Source organism: Anopheles stephensi, chromosome 3 (genome assembly GCF_013141755.1).
Source record: "Anopheles stephensi strain Indian chromosome 3, UCI_ANSTEP_V1.0, whole genome shotgun sequence".
Taxonomy (NCBI): Eukaryota; Metazoa; Arthropoda; class Insecta; order Diptera; family Culicidae; genus Anopheles; species Anopheles stephensi.
Genome location: NC_050203.1, coordinates 65,430,435 through 65,450,941, shown reverse-complemented (window position 1 = coordinate 65,450,941; position 20,507 = coordinate 65,430,435). Strand labels below are relative to the sequence as shown.

The window sequence follows — 20,507 nt, the reverse complement described above, 5'->3', positions numbered from 1 at the left end:
ATGTCCTGAAACACAATATATTACACTTTAATTCTTCATAAGCCTATTTACCTTAGACTTAGACGTAATCTTGAAACAAAAATGCTTAATTACCCTAATGAACTAATTACAGCGTGGCATGAGCTCCGGCTTTTAAAACGTTTTTTTCCTCGTTTATTAAGCAATACCCTAGCAGAAACATGTTAATGTTAGACGAAGGAACATGGAGGTGTTATACCTGGAAAGACCAACTCAAGAGATGATTCACGCCAAAAAGCCTCTATGACTCTGATGCCGGTTTCATACTCGTTAAAAAACTGAATGCTATTCCTGAATCCACTTCGAGTTCCTTTTATAAATTAGAAGCCTCCATCATACATTTTCACAAACAAATATCAAGAATTTTTCAACTTAAACCTTAGTTTTAATTTTCGATGATGATGTAAGGACAGCCTTACAACTTACTGAATAAGAATCACGGCAAAACAACTCTTCTTGCTGGTATCATTTATAAAATTAAACCAATATTCGAAATATCATCAAGTCAAACTGCAACACCCTTTTTGCTCGTGATCCCCAATAATCCTGCTTCATTAAGTAAAGTGATATCGGAATGACGTTTTCATACCAACACTAAACAAAATGCTTTCGAAGTTATTATTTCGTCTCGCCCCCCAAACAACTAGTGCCTCGCGAAACAAATACCGAGGTACCGGGCGCGAAATATCACCTCGCGGGCAAGTGCATTGAAACGAACCAACAAACATTGCCTCTGACCCACTTTCTACCGAGAAAGAAATAAACGCTTCCATTTAAGTGTTACCCGGAGCCCGGATGAAATTCTTGTTTTACGAAGCCTGTCCGAGGCGCCACCCCAGCTTTTGGATGCTTCCACCGGTTGATGGAAATCGAGTCATAAAAAAAGCCGCTTACCGCTGAAAAAGGTGTTAGACGATGGGAAGTTATTTTATGTGTATTTGTGCTATCGTCGCCTAACATGGGACCCAAACGAGCATCATTTTCGTGAAACCTTGCTCGGGCAGGTAAGCAGCTGGTCGAGGAAAACAACATCGAAAAAACAAACCGTCCCAAGATCGGTGTTCGATTTTTCGTCCTCAGAGCGTCCTTACTGTTCGTCGGTGATAAAAACTGATGTCTCGTGGTATAAAGCAAGAGTGCATGAAAAGAATAAAATAATACACCTCTTCGTTTTCGGGTGCTTCTCCACCAGAACCTAGCTCCATTCCGAGCATTTCAACTTGCTCTTTGGTTTACTTTTCGGTTAAAATAAATACAATTTTCGGCTCCGGCGCGTAACTTTTCGCGTATTTACGCCTCCAAATGCCGGCATAAAGCCTCAGCAACCTCAGCAGTCATCGCCGTGGAGATGCGTGCAAGGTGCGAACTTTTGCCCGTGTGCCCCATTTGCTTATCAACGTTTGCAGAACGCTGCGAAACTCTACCCGGCTGAAATCAACCTGTCGGGATAGCTTTGTTAGGTGGGAGTGATTTGAGGGGAGGAAGGGTGTTGGGGGGGAGGCGTTTGCAGGGTACGAAGTTGCAGGTGCAGTTACGAGAAGTTTGCACGAGAAGGCATGAGATAGAGGTAAATTATGAATGATTCACTTCATTACATATTAATGGTATTTTATGAGCGCGCTGCTGCATACCGGGAAATGAAGTAATTTCAAAGAATTGTTCCATCCAGGCTCGTGTTTCTTCTCGCCGGAACGGAACGGGATCATTGGAGGGGGAGGAAAAGCGAAGCAGCACTTTCTCGCCCCATCTTATCAACACCAGCCGCGCACCAAATGTGACTGTGTGCCGGCGGTTCGGTGTGGGGAACGATTCGGTGTACAAAAACGATGTACAAATGCTACGAATGCTTCGCCACGCCTTGTTCCCAGGGAATGCGATTTTCCACCGGTGGTATGTTTCCGGGCGCACTGTGGCGGCAGTACTTGTGAGCGCGTGCCACGCGTACCAATGCCGACGAGGCGCAGAAACGTGCCGCAAATTAACGCTTTCTCCACACGCTTACGGATCAACGCCAACCGGCCGATCCAGGCAGCACCGGGACCGAGGCCCGTGATTTTCAACTTGCGCACGTATGCGCGTCACAGTAATGGCGTCATTACCCACCCACAGCGGATGAGGTGCCAATCGGTGGTACCGTGAGTTGGGTGGTGGGGGGAAATAGGGAAATTTTATATTTTATCATTTCGACGTGTGAGTTAGTGCGAGGCGCACAATATTGATGCGGAATAATTGAAAAGGTTCTTTCGCTGAGGCGCACGCACACACGATGATCGTCTGCTTTAGGTGTTAATTTCCTTCCTTAACTGTAAGGTAAGACTTTCTTTCCGAGGTCGCCACTTTCTTACCGGGCTACTTGTCTTCGGGGAGAGAGAGGGCGCTAAGCAGTGGTTTGAATTTTGAATGTGCACCTGAAATTGGAAAATGCCTTACATTTGAGGTTTCATTTAGGTTCGCTTTATATGCAGAGTGTTATAACCTTTGTCGAAAGCAGACGGCTTCCAGTGCTTAGGTATATTAAATATTATGATAACGAGTTTCAAGTGCTGAAAGTTGGCAGCCTTAGCATGGCAATAAATTATAGATTACAGCACATGTGGTTTGATCGATGCAATCAACGTAACAAAATCTAATTAAATACTTTTAGGTGTAAATTTAGGAAATGAATTTTATCTGTTCAGGAGTCATACAGCATCACGTTGTTAAAATCAAACCGAATTTTATTGAAAAGCCAACTAAAACATTAACATTTGATCGAAGCTTCGGGTCAATATTTCTTGGACAGTTCTTGGGATGCACTGATTAGATAAACATCAGTGACTTGAGGCTCTCCTTTGCACCAGATCTTGTAAGAGTTCTTGTAAGAGACACTGAGGACCGTCATTAAATACCTACCACGACCGATTAAAGTGCTGCATGTCATGACATCCGCTTAAACACATAGGCGATCTGCAGATGTTAAGGTTATCTCAGCTTTAAAGTGATCGTTTGTGATGTTTAAAACAAGACTAAAAGTCATCCTAAACATTATCTTGTTGAGGTTCAAAGACTGCATCAACTAGAGACCAGGTAAAATATAGATAGAATCCTGATGAGATATTGAAAAAACTACTATTGGAGTTAACCACAAGGCTCTTAGTTGCAACCGTTCATATTACAGCCTTAGCAACTTCTTCTCTCAGCACGTGTTCATGGTTACAGACGAAGCTGAGACTGTACGCAACCTTAAGATTCCTAGTATTGTGAGAAAGCGTGTGCTTCTGGGATTGAAACTCCGTCAAAAACTGACAGATTCCACTTAACCGCGTTCGAGTGGGACGACAATGAAAGAACTGCTACCATGAAGATGCCTTTCCAACTGTTAGTAGGATGATTCACTATTTTGTTGCGAATGCTATTGTCCAAGCTCCAGTCGGCTGGTTAGTCACGAAAATGGCCAGCACTTTAAAATTTTCACTTAGTCTATGATGAGTCTATTATGAGCCGTGGTAAGTGCAAGATTCCGAAACGGTTTTAGCATTCAATAACAAACGTGGAATTGTCCGATAAACGAGGATGTGGAGTCATTTTTGTAAGATGATTCGAATATTTTCAAATGCATCGGTAAAAATTTAAGCTAATATATGAATTTCCTCAAAAATATTAAAAGGAATCATCAAGTTAAAGCTCACCCATTATCACTCCTATAAAAATCAGCATTCATAATCCATTGAATGAACATAAACACAGTTTCTCGCTTCTTTCCTTCAAATGGGCAACGGTGCATCGATCGAAATCGTTGGCCAAATAAGACCAGAACCCAGCAGCCATGGTTGTGCCTGTGCAAACAACTCGTTATACAAACGTTACAGTTCGTTGTTGCAGTGAGAAACGGGCGCTAGACGAAGCAGAAAAAACACACAGACACACAGAGCACATCTTCCCACTGAATGCGCGTTCGCCGAACAGAATTTGGACCGAATCACTACATAACTGTCATGTTTTGATAATGTCGACCGCAGCCGACAAATTGTGGGCATTCCAGCTGCTTCCAGCACATCGAACCAACCGACCGACCCACACTAGCGACGCAACGTGAAGAAAGCAGCATTTCCAACGGCCCAACGCCTTCGGGTGGGAATTTTCAAATCGAGGAAATAAATGTGCTCCGTGGCCGCGTCTCGTTCCCACGCACTGGCATGCACCGGCTATGCACATCGCTTTTCCACCAAACATCGTACATTCGAGAATGCTGTTCGTCTGCCTCAATGCTATTCATGTTCAGCGTTGTCCTTTCTCTGCTTCAATGCTCGACTACGACGGACTGCGCCGTACACGAACAGATGCAGCTGCTCGGAGATGAAACGGGCGGTGAAAAAAGAAAACAGGACACGAAACCACACCAGCCCGAATGCGTTGCAGAAATTGTGCCGCAAGGAAAAAGGGAAATCTGTTCAATGAAAGCGAGATGAGAATCCTTAGTGCCAGTAGCTCCAAGCGCCTCCAAAAAACGATCTACCGTACCGTGTACCGGGGGATAGTGAAACGAACGAATTTCCTCTTCCTATTTGGAGAAATTTAACCGACTTTCATCCCGCACCGGTTTCGGATTCGGAAACGAATCAAGAACATCCTAACCACAAGGCTCAGACAATTTTCCTTCGCCTCTGGATGCGCCTTTCGCTAGGTGCAGTTGAACAGTGTGCTGCAGAGCATCAGAATTGATGAAGAATTGAGTATTGGAGTTCCGCTGCCATAGTGCAGTATTTGAAACACCAGCTGTTTCTAGTGGAACTCTATGATGAAAGCTGGAACAGCGGGATATAGCAATAACAGTAAAGTTAATAATAATAACACTTTAATGTGCATCTGTAAGTATAGTTCGTACGGTAACTTAAACTGTAACTTGCCAACAGCTTGCTCTTATGGTCGTTATGTCGTAGAACGGAAATTATGCATGAGCCCTGATGGAACATTCAGACAATAAGAGATCTGCTTAAGAAATGCATCGATTTCTGCTACAACAAATAAAGTCGATTTACCAGCACAACAAGAGTTTGAAAGAGTTTAGATACCCGGATACAGTAAAGCTCCTTTATCGATGACACATCCAAACGGCACGAGCGATGTAAGGCACCAAAGTCAAACGCACCATGTTACCGGGAAGATAAATTGGAAATATTATTAGTTTTCCCCGGTCGTCGATCTAGCGCTGTTTACCGGATTTTTCTACTCCCTATCATTTCCAACTCCCGCTCAAGGCATCGCACAACTGTGGCGAAAGTATATCGACAAAGTCTTGTTTTCGTCTTTCTATTTTTTTGTTGTTGCAATATTTCGCAATATCCACCAACCAGGCACATAGTTCGTCGCGCAAGCTCTGAAACGAACGGCAATCGCGCCTAATTGAGCGTAAAATTGTGCACATTAGGGAAAGTTGATCGATCTGCTGCAAAGTTTTATCGATTACAAGGTTGACATCGCTCTGGGACATTTGCTTGCAGAATGGGCAAGCACTTAGCTATGTTTATGATTTATATGGAGTACTAGTAACGAAACTGATTTCGGTAGGTTTATTTTCAGTAAAACTCTTGAGTATTTCTGCACTCCCATGGAACATGCGGTAATACTGGTATAACTGAAGCTTTGACTGTCGTTTGCAGCCAAATGTGTCTTCATGAGACCGTATGTGTCCAGGTGTCATTTAACAGCTCTTCATACAATTATATATTTGTCTACTTTATCAGCTATAGCTTTAAACAATTTATCACAATCTACTGCAATACTTTTCCCATTAACTTTAATTATACTAAACTCTTCTTCCATTATTCCCCTTGCATTTTTTCAATCAATGTTTCAATTGTAAATCATACCAAGTGAGGAACATTTGTGTTGCCATATGTAATCATCCCGTATGGTTTGTTTAGCTCTTCCTCGACAATAATCCTCCTTTGGTGGGTGATAAAAGTCATTGCCATATTTAAATCAAGCCCTCATAACTACGATGTAGCCCCACAGCTTCATCCATTAAAACAACTTTTCCTCGCTGAAGTGTTTGCTCGCCCTAAAGTATCCACCTACATGCTGAAATTCTGAAGCAATTAAAACATCAGCTTTTTATTCTGCACCGAAGAAAGGTTCGTTTTTTTTTTTAGCTCTTTCCTCACCATTGTCAAAGAACATAAGCTGGGCCCACTTGACGTCGGAGAATAGTTGCAGCAAAATCTCGGTAAATGAGCACCGTGGCAAGAATGTTTGTCTCTGTGACTATTAAATTCTAATGGAAAAAATGGAACGCGCCAATCCCGCCCATAGTTCATCCGCTCTAATACCCAAGCCCAAGTCTTCGGTGGCTCAGAAAAAAAAACCCACGTATAAGGAAAACAAAAAACCCTACACAGCGTACACTGTCAAGGAAAACAATATGGCAAAAACCTTTTGCACAAACACTCACCTTTCGCTAATCCTAGCACGCTCGATGCGACGGACCACAGCAGCAAAACTGTTATTTTAATAATCTCCATGATGTTTTTGCCCCGTTACCGTATGCCCGTGTACCGAGAGAGAGCGCGAAAGATAGTTTTTCCCGAATTTCGTTTCACCTTTTCCTCGCTTTTCCGCCACGTCCAGCGGCTCCGGGGGCGCGGTTGATGATGATGATGATGATACTCGTAAAATGTGGCTCAAATTCCGTGTGCCACCGTGTTCACCGGGAGAAAAAATGTCACACACCGCACAATTTCACCAGCAGGCCCGGGCCTGCCTAAATGCTGCTCGCTGACCTTTCGCTTACCGGACGAATGGAATGCAAATAAAAGGGGTCGAAAGGGAAAACTGAAAATGGAGTCACAGATGGATGGAACTCTAGAGCGGACCCAACCGGAGGGTGAAAGGGTGAGCTGCAAAGAAGCTAAGCTCAAACCACGAATAATTCCACCCGGTCTGGCGTTTTCCCGCTTCCGTGAAAAGACACCCACGAGATGGCGGCACCCGAGATGATGACCGGGAAAACCGGGAATGGAAATGCAAATACTACCGAACCGAAAGGTATAAGCGCACCGGGGAAAACTTTCGTACACCGGGGGAGAAAGAAAAAACCAACAAGTGCAATACCGCGCGGTAACACCCAACTGACGGAATCGGTGGAAAAATCTGAAGCACCACCACACAAACACACTCACACACATACACTTCTTCACTCACAAAGCTCACCCTTTAACACGTTTGGGAAACTAAAACCAGCCAAAAAAATTCCGCTCAAACACTATTTTTTCTTCCACTTGGTACGAGGCTCACATGGCCTCACGCGCGCACATACACCTGCACCTTCACACACACACTCACAGACACAGTTGCACTTGAGCGAGTAAGGGGTAACAACTTTTAAGCCTGCCTACCACACACACACACATACACACTCAGCGGGCTTAACCTTCTCGGGGCGAGGAAAAAAGAAGCTGGAACCGTAACGAACGTTTTCCACCATCCACGACCCGCAGGACAATGACCACCGCGGTGAGCGCGGATGCAATCGGATGGGAAATAATCACTAAAAAACACTAACAAACAGTGACGACTTTTCCTTCTTTTTGCACTTTCTCTTCTTCACCTTTTTTCGCTTGGCAAGGCTTGGACGTTGGGGGTGGGGGGAGTTTGGTGGCTTTGGTTTGTTTTGTTTCCGACCGAATTTCAGATGACGTTTTTCTTCCCGGCGCCAGGCAACCCTTTGCGAGTGCTGTCGGATTTTGCCGCCGGCCACCCAGCCCCAGCCGGCCGCTGGCCCCGAACTGATGGCCCGTGTTGGGCTTCGGTGTGCGGTTCGTGCATTGGCACCATTGTTTCACTGTGACTAGATTTTAACTTCCCTTCGGATGACTTTCTTTGTGTTCGGTTTGGCGCATCAGTTTTTGCTTGCTGTTTTTCTCACAAGCCAACACTGTTTGGGCCGATTTTCTTCCTGCAGACAATCAGCTGCAAAGACCGCGGGGAAAGGTTTTAATTTTAACGCGGAAGCGGTTGAAGGCCGGAAACGTTTCCACTTGCTGTTGGGCCGATGTCTGACAGATTTTTTCGCGTTCTTCTTCACTCACTTGGGTGGCACCAATTTTTCCTAACACCAGCCCTTGTCGGACCATGAATATTGTTATGAATGTGTGTGTTGGTTTTTTTTGTCGTCGCTTTCACGTTTTGTTTACTTCTTTTAACCTATAAAATAAAGAGAGCAAAAAAGGATGTTTCTACTGATGATCATGGTAAGCTTCTAGTTTTCTGCTAGCACTCAGGCCGGGCCAGACGGGAACTTATCGCGCGCTAAGCCTGCTGCAGAGAAGAAAATTATTATTCTATCAGATGAACCACCGGTAAGCCGGTGTTTGTAGTTTCGGTTGGGCAAGCCAGACGGTCACAACAATATTCTTTCACGGGAGTGGGATTTGCTCGTCTATCGCGATTTATCTTGGCCGGGTTTTTGCTACACCGGGACAATCTGTTTACAGCGCTGTGCTTTCAACGCGCGATGTAAAACATTAGCATTTTATCACGTTCGTAATATTTTTGCTACACCACACAATCAGGTTTTTGTTCGGTTTTGCATACGGGGCGCGCAAAATCTGGAATGATATGAAAGAAAGAGAACAAAAATGTGGTAAGCAAGCTTAAATCACGTTTGTTCGAGATGCTTTAAATCAAGAGGTAGAAAACATTTTTACTTAATACAGGATTTAAACATTTTGCTTAAGTTTTTTTATCAACTGTCACAAACAGAATTCTTTTCTTAAACAATCGATTTTAATATGTCTACGATTGAAGGTGCAATAAATATTTTACTATAGTTTAATGCTCTTTTAAGCGCCTTCCAGACAAGAAACCACAAACTATTTAAACCCAAAAAAAATTGTCACAGAATCGTGGCACCATTTTGTATGAGTTTATCTTTAAATCGATGTTTTGTGCGTCTAACTTGGCCATTAAAACATACCTAGTTCCTCCTACTATCGAGCATCCTAGTTCCCATAAGCCACAAACTAAGAGTATTAAAGTAACTACATAAATATAATAATTTCTATTCTCTACTTAACTAGCCGCAAAGCATTGCCTTGGGTTGCGTTGCCTTTAAGCAGCCTTTATACAGCTTTGAAGTTAAATTTTAGTATGTCCGAGTATTTTGAGTGGTTTCCTGTGAATTAAAACCCACAACTTTTTCTTAATTTGAAATTGCGGTATTGTTTCCTGGAACCCATTTGCATTCAACTTATTTTTATGTAACTGAAAACAAAACGGAAAAGCCAATCATAAAAGCGATTTCAAAATGTGGAAGCTTCTTAGCACGGAAATTAATTATTCCACAATACCTGTGGTCGCTACGGACAATCAATTATTTCACACGTTATTCACCCTCTAAACACCGTTTCCACCACTATTTATAATTATAGTTTTCCTTCCACATTGTTTCACCTCAAATCTGAACGCTGCCTCTACCGCAGTCATTTCCCATTTTCGTACTATTGATTTTAGGCGCAACATTTTGCAACCGAAATTTTCCTCTATTGTCTTCCTGCTCGCCACCACTCGAGCTGCTTCCACTCGCACACTACTCGAAACAAACAATCTCAATAAGAAGGGTCACCCCTTACCCAGCCCACAGCCAGTTGCCGGTTCGTTGCCATTTTAATTACACAACGATCCACGGAAGCACTCTGAACGAGGTCGCATAAGCTAACAGGCCGCAACAAATATTTACTCCCAAGGCACGCTCCCGTAGCAAACCGCCCGTCCCAGCCTAAAACATCCTTACTTAACCCTTATTTGCGTTTTGCGTCCTTCCGGTGTTTTCCGGACACCGAGCAGGACACTCACCCGGCACATTGTACTCAATTTTCTCTCGTTTAGTTTTTTTGTTACTTCCTCGCCCCTGCCCAAGTATGCCTCATTTTCACTTCCTCGAACGTGAAGGTTGAGGAGGGCGGGTGGGCTTCTTTCACTTAGACGCAGGCCCGGAAACATGCCCAAAACATTTTCTCACTTGTCATCAAGTGAAACCGAAAATTATTTTATCTTCACCCAACACGACCTCACCAACTGCAACCCCGAACACCCCGATCTTGCTCTCCGTCTCGACTCGGCTCTCCAGGAAGAATCAGAGACCAGAGCGTCCGGTTTGCTTGTGACAACAAAGAAACAAATGCTGCTTTCCCGGACCTTTTTTCCCAGACCACTTCTGGGACGTTGGGCTGTTTTTGTGCCGAAAGCTTTCCTTCCCGAAAAGGGGAAGAGTCTAGCCTGCTTTTTTCGGCCAGTACGGCATTGATGGCAGCCTGCCGAAATCGTTCCGGATTTCGGTTTTCAAAGTCTCATTAACATCGTATAAAAAGGTTGCAGACAGCATTTGGCCGACCGATGTGTATTTAACATTTCGAGACTTGGGCCTGACTTGGGGAGCGAGGATGGCTCCACAACATCAACATTATCATTAGATGCAAAGTCTGTGATTTTTTTTCTTTTCTATTTCGGTGACCTACCTTTTCAAACTGTCAGCAAAGAAACGGCGCACTAAGTGCAGGTTTATTCATCAAAACCCATAATGCATTTAAATGTTCGCACATTTTAATCATCTCCTTCAACCGTTTCAATACACTTTGCATCACGTCCGAAGTTTTTCATTTGAAAGCTCAATTTATTTTCCTTTTCAAAGTCTCAAACGAACAACCGGGAACCCGCTCTCATATTTATTGACAGCTATCAGGGAAGCAATTAATTTAATCCAACGTTCCATTTGCATTTGACACAACTTTACCAAAGTTTACCTTTCTCTCGTGATTGCACATTTTTGTTCGAAAAATTCCTATCCACCACCGTTGCGCAACAAAGCATTCCTATCGAGTGCTCTCCAATTTCTTAATATCATCACAATATCAATACGAATTCGATACGTTCCACCTCACAGAACCACCACCACCACCATCACCCAAAACCTAGCACGGCCACTAGCACCCGCAACAGCCGAAAGTTTCTGTAATCAAATCGTTAAGATACCTTAAACGCAAAATTTACGACATGTCCGTCCATTTTCAGCAAACTATGTCGGAAAAGTTAAACCACCAAGCTGGGGTCTGGGGCGTTGCTGGTGCATCCTTGAGGGACACTAGAAACCCGCTCCAATTTCCTAGCGTTTAGCCATTTTCTTCCAAACTTCTCAATCGGACCTCAGACGGATGGGAAGCGGGGTGTTGTGTGTGGGTGTGTGTGGGTTAAAAACACCCCTCAGGGTGGAGCGACTTTGCTTCGCTCTTTTTCTCCAGGGCACCGAGTCAAACAAACTTTTCTTTCGGTATCGGAATCTTCGAAAAGAAAATCGTTCCAGCTCGGTTGCTTCTGTAACAAGATTGAGAAACTGTCCACAAGCATCCGAACCGCCATCCCGTTCCTTTGTTCGGCTTTGCCTAAGCCAATTGATAGACCGTGCTGAATGGAAAACAAAAGTAAAGCGATGAGATTCGGTTTTCCGAAACCACTGTCGGTAGCTGTGCGAGGCCTTCAGCTATACTCCCCTTCTCCTTCTGTTTGGGTTGATTTGAGGTCACTAGACCTTGGAACGTACATGGGCCTCCGTTTGGCGACAGAAGAATATATTTTTGGATTTAAGTTGAGCGTTTTTCACCCTCTCTCCACCCGGTTCGGGTTTTACCATCACCCTTGACTTCCGCACTTCAAGTCACGATGCTCGATGGAAGCTATAAAATCCGAAACCTAGGACGAGTTCTAGGATTTGTTTCAATCGGTTGGTCCACCTACCAGCGCCACTAGCTGGAGGGGGGCGCCAGTGGCACGCTGGAGTCGGGTCGAGTCGAAGAAACAATCTTCGTCCCATTGCTCCTGCAATCATCCGTGAAACGTATATTTTTCTACCAGCCTCTACTACCGACCGACCATCGCATAGGAAGTTGCTCGCTGCCGGGGAAAGTCTAACACAATGGGCGGGAAAACTAAACACACACACACACACACACACAACGACAAAAAATGCGCCCAACGGCGACCTTTTCGTCACATTTCCTTCTGGAACTGGGGAGAGGGGCCGCAATGGCTTCTAATCGTGATGGCGATTGTGTACATACATGTGTGAAACACATTTTCGGCAGCAGGAGCACATTCGGAACGAAGTGAAAACTGAATGAAAGGTTTTATGTTTTACAGCATAGCAGAATGGTGTATGCGATGACGTTCAAGAAAGCTGACTTAAAGTAACGATCTGTTCTACTTAAAACTGAACGTCTTTTTAGCGTTTGATTTGCTTTAACAGCCTTGAAATTTGAAAGAGGTAGGTTAAACTCTTCAAAAACCAATCGATGCTTTGAATTTTTAAGGATTTCTCTCGCTGATCATCGTATATTGTCTTCTCCAAAAGAGTTTCTGCCAATTAAGCTGCAAATTTTGATTAAGGTCAACCAAGAATTCATCTAAAACGCTTTTTCATCGAAATTATCCACTTCTTGATTGATTTTATTAGAACAAATTTTAAAATTTCTTATATTTATTCCAAGCTCACGAGATTAACGGATCGGCCTGGAGCTCACCCGGAATAAGCTGTCCTTTCACGATTCGGAGAAAGAAATGTCTCCAAACCGATGTGAATATTTTCGGTTTACTCCTTAAGCTTTTATACGATATCCTCGTGAGAACTTTTTACTTCAAAAATTCAACTAAAATGATGTACAATTATAAATAAACAAAAGTTTATTGAACTTTTTTAAGAAGTCTCAAACAAGAGCATAACCTGCAGAAACGAATACCCAGCAAGACCTACCTTCCATAACCACAAACGTAATTCGTTTTACAGCAAATGGTAAATTTTCACTCAATCATTTCATTTTGCACAAAACACAACAAATGTTTTTCCTCCTCCAAACTTCCTTTCAAACACACACTGGTGTACCGTTTCGCAACATCCGGCTCAGAAACGCCAACCACGGTTCCAAATACCATTCCCACCCTGCTGTGAGTTCATTCAAGGAATATGAATAGCCATCGTTCGTCAATCGCAGCCTGCGTCAGATCTTGGGAGCTGGTAAGTGAACGATGCCATTTTCCCGAAACCTTCTACCGCTGGAGAAGAAAGAAATGAAAATGGATTGCTCACAGCCTCCAGGGACACGGCGCCGCCACCGGCGCCCAAAATGTCAAGCTCCAGCTCCCAGGATGAACGAGTCCTGCTTCATCCTTTTTGCCCGGACACCACCGGACGCACCGGTGAAGCGCTCAAAAGCAGAGTGAAATAAATCGACAGCATCCAGCGAGCGCTCCGCGGAGAACGCGTCGCACCGAAGGAGGAAGCAAATGGGGAGAAGAAAAATCGACCGAAAATACGCCGGAAGCACCCGCTTCGAAATTACCCACTCAATTTCCTCCAACCGGTCCGGCTCCTGCCGGTGCGACCGCTGGGTGAGTGTAACTTCGTTAAACGCTTATCATATTTGTGTTTATTATCTTTTAGTGCGATGGTCCGGCATTTGGTGGTGGGCGAAAAAGATCACCATCAACCAAACCACCACCATCACACGATGCTGATGAGCGTTATGATGATGGTGATGAAAATAATGATGCTGTCTGGTGCCTTTTTGGGCGCCACCCCCGGTCGACCAAATGAAACGGAAACGCCAAGCGCAATAACACTCTTGCCCGGGAAACCCGGATCGGTCAGGACGGAGAGGTAGCCGAACCAGAGCCGGCCACTTTTGCGAACTCCAAAAATCCTCGCCACCCCAAAAAAAAAACCAATGCTCAAAATAAGGGATCAAGCGGCACAGAAGTGCCACAGCTGCTTCGCAAAGGTCGATGATAAAACCCTGACCCATCTTTTGCCGGGCTTTTCCAACCCCCTTCTTGGTGGTTGGATCGGGCGAAGAGAAAAATGATTCAGTGTGAGAGATTCCCCTGAGGATGGGAATGCAAACACACACACGCACGCACACGACAGGACCCAGTAGTCCTCACAACCATAAGTCGGCCTGCACGTTGCTGGATGTGACGGAGTTTGTGACGAAAATTATTCCACACAAATTCACCCTTCCAGCAGAAATAGGCCTTCCCGCTGTTCGTATTCTGGTGAGCTTTCCTCATCTTGAGACGTTCTGCTCGGTTATAGGCCCCTGCTTATCAGCATCACCGTGTTGGCCTGATACAATTTACGCTAAGCCTTCGGTTTCGGGCTTGAGACAAAGCTCGCCTGTTAAAAGCACGAGTAATGTTGTTAAGAAGATCTTCCTCTCCGCAAGATGAGAAAATAAAAGCAGATAACGAAGATAGAAAATGTAACTCCGTGTACGTGTGTGTGCGAAACAAGAATCAAAGATGGATCACGGTAGGCTAGAAGCCCTACTCGGGCAGAAAATCAACCAACAGATTCCGTATCGGCTTTAGCGGTTGCTGGAATTGCTTCCATTTCGGCACGCTCGGATCACAAATATCGCAGGGACAATGGGGAACAGGACAAAAAAAAATGAACGAAACCAGAAAGCAAACGGAAGCGTAAAGCAACCGTCCACCACCCGTCCCAGACGATGGCAACCAGAACCTTCTGGCAAAACCCTGGGACCCGCTTTGACGGATGCCGTGATAGGGTATTACACATCCTTTCAGGATTGTTTTCATGCCACCGCCGTCGCCGATCGTTTGACGTTAGCGCTATCGGTGCGCTCCCTTCCGGTGCTCAATTGTGCGCAGTTGTCGACAAAGATGTCTTTTTAGCCGATAATGGCTTTTGGAGCGTAAAGAGCTTAGGCGCATTAAGGATGTTTCGGTGTTTGCGGGCCGATTTCTGATACTGGGATGTGTGATGGGGATGTTCTAGGCTCCTGTTTTAGATTTTTTGACGAGTGGTAGTGGAAAAATTTGTTCTGAAACACCGGAAGCTATTCCAAGAAGCGAGCATTTTAGATACGTTGTTCCATGAACAAAATCATTGTGTTGAAGAAAACTATTTAAATCTGTGCGATTCGTGGCATGAACGTATCTGGGAAAATGATTCCATTCGGAAAAACAGTCTACATCATTATCGTTTCAAATTCATGCCCAGCAACAGCAGATACGCTCTTTGCCACTTTTCATTCTATACTCACGAAATTGTATTTTGAATATTCGAAATGTCCAGATTTCGTTGAACGTTCAAATATTCCAAACATTCTTTTGTTCGGGTTCAGCGCACTGCAAAAAATATTCTACACTACCTATACATTCAAAGAATTGATGGTTAAGCTCGTCAGCATTCTCCAATGTCCATGTTACCAAGAATTATTGAGACTTTTTTTTTCGTTTATCTTTGACTTGATATTCCCATTAGATGTTGACCAGATCACCTTGAAGTTTTATCCATCGAATGCGTTAAAACGATCCAGATGAGATTCTATCACTGCTCTATAAGTCTTTAAGTATATGTTTTCAAAGCTATCGTATGAACGACCAAATGTTTATCTGAATATGATAACACATCAGCAATCGACTAAAAAAAGCTTTATTCTGTAACTAGCATCTGTAACTGACAACGTCAATTCAACGGTAAAACGATAAAACCATGTACTTCTGACCACTGCTCCGTGTAATCTCGACCGAATCCCATCCCGTCGATATGCCACAGATTTCAATTCGTAGCTAATTTCGATCCCTATCCCGAAAATGTATGACGATTTCTCACAAAATTAAGCCCGGAAATGAATCCAATTTAACATTCGCCACCCGTACCCACCGACCGGCCCTGGAGGGACCCGACCCGAACCAGCCGGCCAGCAACCGGCAGCATGAGCATCGAATCGAACAAAAGAGGAAATTAAACGCCCACAGCCCATTAAACAACACTTACCTCGCTGCGTGTCGGCCGCCCTTAACTCAACGGATATCCGATTAACTGCTTTCCACCGGGCGAGCGTACCCCGGTCGGTACCGGAACACGGTACCTTGCCACCACCTCGCAGCAAGCTCTGTAGAAGTTGTGGCAAGGTATCATATTTTTTTCTCATTTCACCCAGCACACATCGGTACCGCTCTGGTCAATACCGACAGCCGACCCCGGCACGGTCGGCTACGATCAGCTGAGATTTTGCAGGGAAAATGTTGCCAAAAATGTTGCACCGTTGGTTTCGTGGGTCATGGAAGTGGTGGTTTCATACTGCAGACACTACGACGGTACGACACTAACGAACGACGTCACGGTACGGTGCGGCTCGAGTGAAGTGCAATAACTTTGCTCCCAAGCTGCACTGAATCATGCTCACTGACCCCATAAATCACGGCCAATTTCCGGTGCAGTTGAGTCAGCACTGAGAAGTCACTTTTGCACCCGCGCGAGTTGTACCGTTTGCTTGGGAAAGCATCCCCCCCAGCGGTGACTAAACTTATGGATGATGAGAGCGTGGAGTTTGTTAACTCTTTTTTGTCAACACCTTTAACACGTGGTTGAGGAGACGGCGCGTTCTTCTCACTTGATAGAGCTACACAATTAGGTTGGTCAAGTTTACATTAAGCTATAGAAATGATTCACCAATACTGAGACCCCGAATTCCGCCGAAACATCACCACCAAATTAATCCACCATAGCAGACATAGCATGTCCCGTGCGTTCGCACCAGCGCGTGCCATCCTTCACAAGACATCAACAGATCGTCAATCCTTCGTCAAAAGACCGGCGAGCAAATTAATAATCCCACCGATTGTAACACCAGATAGCTCATCTCATCATCCTCATCGCCATCAGCGCCTTGTCTTGTTTGCACGGTATCGCTTTCCCGTCTTACGACCGGCCGGGCTCGATTGCACAGAGAACCCATCATCACGATAATTGACGCCATATCGTCAACAGCAGCAACAGCAGTTCCATGGCTATCGATATTCCTTACCTGTCTGTATCAGTTATCACGTTTCCACGGAGGGGTTTGCGAAAGAGAGCCGGCGTTTATTTCCGTGCCCGTTGTTCGCAACCGCTTCCAGGCACCGCGAAACGCCTAAAGTTAGGCATCACGCTTTACGCGCCTTAGCTTTTCGGCCGTAACGCTTTTTCACACGCGGCCTCCGACCGATGATCACTTCGCTTTGCGCCTTTGTTGAAACATCTTTAATCGGATTAGGTTTTCATTATTGCATTAATTATTCACTTTCACAATCACTTCAGGGCTTCCTCCGGTTGCCGTTCATCCAAGCCGAAACGTTACGAAGCGGGCGGGCGGCGCTGTGGTTTAAGTTGTTCTTGTCGCACACCGATCGATAGTAATCGGAACCCTTTTTCGTTCCGCGAGGGGGAGGAAAAAAAGTTATGTGACGATAATCGGCCTATTTAATCTTTATCTTTTAGATCCGATGTCGTCAGCGCCATTGTTCAATACCAAAACAGAGGAAAAAAACGCTCACAATGCGCACATTAAGTAAGACTATCTATTCTTCAGTGGCAGTAATAGACTGGTAGGCCGGCCACTATGTTCTCATTGCTATGCAAAAGACACGAGCGTCCATGGTAACCGAAACTCTGCAGATGACTCTATCAGATGTCAATCTAGGTAGGCTTCTCCCCAACCAGAACAATCCAGACAAAGCCAAATGACAGCAATCTGTCCATTATCTCACGACCGGTCGCGTTTACTCATTGTCAATCTGAACCGTTTTCACCATCTGCTCGCCACCCTCCATCGCCTCCCCACACCGAAACAGATATGGCCAACAGATGGCCCCCGGGGAAAACGAGAAAAAGCATCCTCGATTCCGCAGGTGGGATGGGAAGCGCACAAATCTCTACTATGAATAATTAATCATCTTTATGTGCTGTATGCGAGGCCATTCGTCACTTTGTGCCGTGTGTGAGAGCGTTGCGGTACTGTATGTGTGTGGGTATGTTTACTTTGTGTGTGTGTGTGCATTTATGTTTATCTCACACGCGGTCTGTTTCGATTTTTCTTCTCACATCACGAGCATCCGCACACACACACGCACACTGGACAACCGAATCGAAGAGAAAATATGCACAAAATTATGTGACGTGATGGGGAGCCCGAGCCATTGGACGGGTCACCTCTCGCGCGCGGACAAACTAACCTCTGCGTTTCGTTGCACTAAACCCCTACCTAGGGCAACCCTTGGCTTGGGCCATCGCAAAACATCGACCGTACACCCGGCCGAAACGCAAGGGAACGTGGAAAACGTAGCGAACGCGAACAGACCGGACACGCACGGAAACACAACCACCCGGAACGAGCGACACGTCGAAACTGAAGGCTCCCGCCCGAACTGCATGCAAAGCCGAACCAGCCGAACAGTTTCCCAGCAGCCGACACGGCGCAAATTCGGCTTTGTGCAGGGCCGACGGATCCCTGTGAGCCGAAGAAAACACCGACGACAGCCTCCGGGAAAACCCGGAGCTCAATCCGAACGGTTCGGTTCGGCACGATACGCTTTCACGAGCCGGGAAAGCGATCCTACACAGGGAAAAAACTGAGTTCCTTCACTCATCAAAACAAACCGTCACTCAGCAGGTGTCCCCAAACAAAGCCTCCATGGTGAGCAAATTGTCTCATCTCATTGCACTCACTCGTGAGTGAATGGTGTCTCACTGCACTCAGCCACAGCATCACGCTTGCTCACGGATTAGAGTGCACAACACATCAAGGATGAGATCGTTTGATCACACTTCGGATTCGTATGGTGAAAAATCTGGACCAAATGGAAAAGTTTCACCTGCAATTCAATAAATGTTATTTTACCGCCACCTGCACAGTGAGTGGAGCTCATTTTTCAAGCCCGAGTACCGCCCGTCGAAACGCTTGCATATAAACACCCTTGCTATCCCCGCTGTTGTTATTGTTTGCGTGCTTGTGGTGGTGCTTTCTTCAATTCATTTTCCTTCATTTGCATTCGCAACGTAACGCTTTGCGAGCGAACCATTGCTTCTGAGACTCTTTGCTGAGTGTTCCAGTTCGTGGTTGTGTCTGTTACCTACCGAAGGTGAAAAGTCAACGGAAGAGTTAATGACACAGTTTCCACTATTCTAGAGGACGTCACGTTTTCTTTCGCGAGGTTCATCCCTTAGTAAGGAAAGCGAATAATCAATTATTTCCTATCTTTCGACATAGTTTTCCCGATTTGATTGACAGAATTTTCTTTAAAATTTGTTCTATCACATTTATTTATTTTTGCTCGCAAAAGGATTATATATTTTCAGTTAATTACAAACTTAAACAAAATTAACACTCCGAACGTTGCCTTCAACATTGTCTGGAACAATGAGGGAAATCTTTCCCCCTTTGAAAACGACACAAAGTAATGCTTCAGCCTTCAACCACATACTAAACTTCTCCAGGAATTTGCTTCCGCTATGCCACCTATGGCACGGACGCCACCAGCATTCCACCTTTCCCCTTCTCGCACTCCCAGCTCAAACCTTTTGCCTTTCGGTACGGTTGTAGCTATTCCCCAAAGAAAATAAATCGTAAAAACTCTTTTAACTTCTGCTTCTTGCACGCAGCACTTCCTCGTGTGCACCCACCGAACTCATGCAGACAACTGCCCGGTGTGTGTGTGTGTGTATGCAGTTGACTAGGATTTTACGATTTTCCTCCGGGGGGGATTTTTTTTTGCTGCTGTCGGTACGTTCTCATTTGGCCCACTCAACCACAATTACAGCCAGCGAGCTGTAAGTCCGTTGCACTTTTCGACCACCGGCACGGCTCGTATTCTTTTGAAGAGTTTGTAATGCCCCCGCGGACAAGGAATGCTCATCGGGACCATAAACTTAGGTAGCACACACATCGCTGTTTGTGTGTGAGTGCGTGTGTGTGCACCTGTCTGTGTGAAGGTGTTGTTTTTTTACTCGTTTGGTGTGCAAACTTCCGGGTGGAAAATCTTTCCCTCGGGATATGAAGCAGGAGACACAACGGTAGGAGAGAGCAAGCGTCCCGAGGTGTTGCCTGATGTTTGGAAGCGTTTGAGGATGGATTAAGGGGTTTTGTTTTTCACCTCTTTTTTGTTACTTTTATACAGTTTTTCTTCTTGTTTTTATTTTAAGAAATCTATCGTGTTTGTTTCATCAACTCTTGTTGGCATATTAACTTGTAGTAACGATCAACGGATAAAGTGTAGGTAAACTTTGCTCCAGGCAATAGGATTTATTCTCTCAGATTAAGTCCTTCTTTAGGTAGTTTAAAAACAAAATTCCATTTAAAATAAATAACTGACTGAACAGTATTCTAACAAGTTTAGGTAACATCTGCTTTCATCAATAAACATAAAATAACTCAAACGCGATCTCATATTTAGGTCGCAAATTTCGCGAATGCGTCTTCACCATGCTTATCAGCTCCTTGAGCAATATGTTAACTTCCAAGCCATTTTCATCGGAAGCACACACACATACACATGCGGGTGCTCACTCAGCAATGTCTTGAAATAAATCGTTCCCCGGGTGGTGCCAGTGAAGGTGAAATAATGGCTCATAATAATCGCATTACTTTCAGCACCGAGAAATGGGAATTAAAAATATATGT

At 44.8% G+C, this 20,507-nt stretch overlaps 1 protein-coding gene across 5 annotated transcripts in view; it reads right to left on the bottom strand.

Annotated features, from left to right (window-relative positions):
• Nucleotides 1-18,244, bottom strand: part of LOC118511703 (lachesin) — a 100,619-nt gene extending 82,375 nt beyond the window's left edge. Inside the window, exons 1-3 of one of the 5 annotated variants that reach the window (XM_036055115.1) lie at nucleotides 18,064-18,244; nucleotides 16,878-17,256; nucleotides 6,449-8,199 (exon numbers count right to left, since the gene is read on the bottom strand). In XM_036055115.1, the coding sequence (XP_035911008.1) occupies nucleotides 6,449-6,518 (70 nt within the window). In that variant the 5' untranslated portion in view covers nucleotides 6,519-8,199; nucleotides 16,878-17,256; nucleotides 18,064-18,244. Of the gene's footprint in view, nucleotides 1-6,448; nucleotides 8,200-8,589; nucleotides 8,604-16,877; nucleotides 17,257-18,063 lie in introns of all 5 variants that reach the window. The other 4 variants (XM_036055117.1, XM_036055118.1, XM_036055116.1 and 1 more) reach the window with 4 other exon arrangements.
• Nucleotides 18,245-20,507: the final 2,263 nt, after the last annotated feature.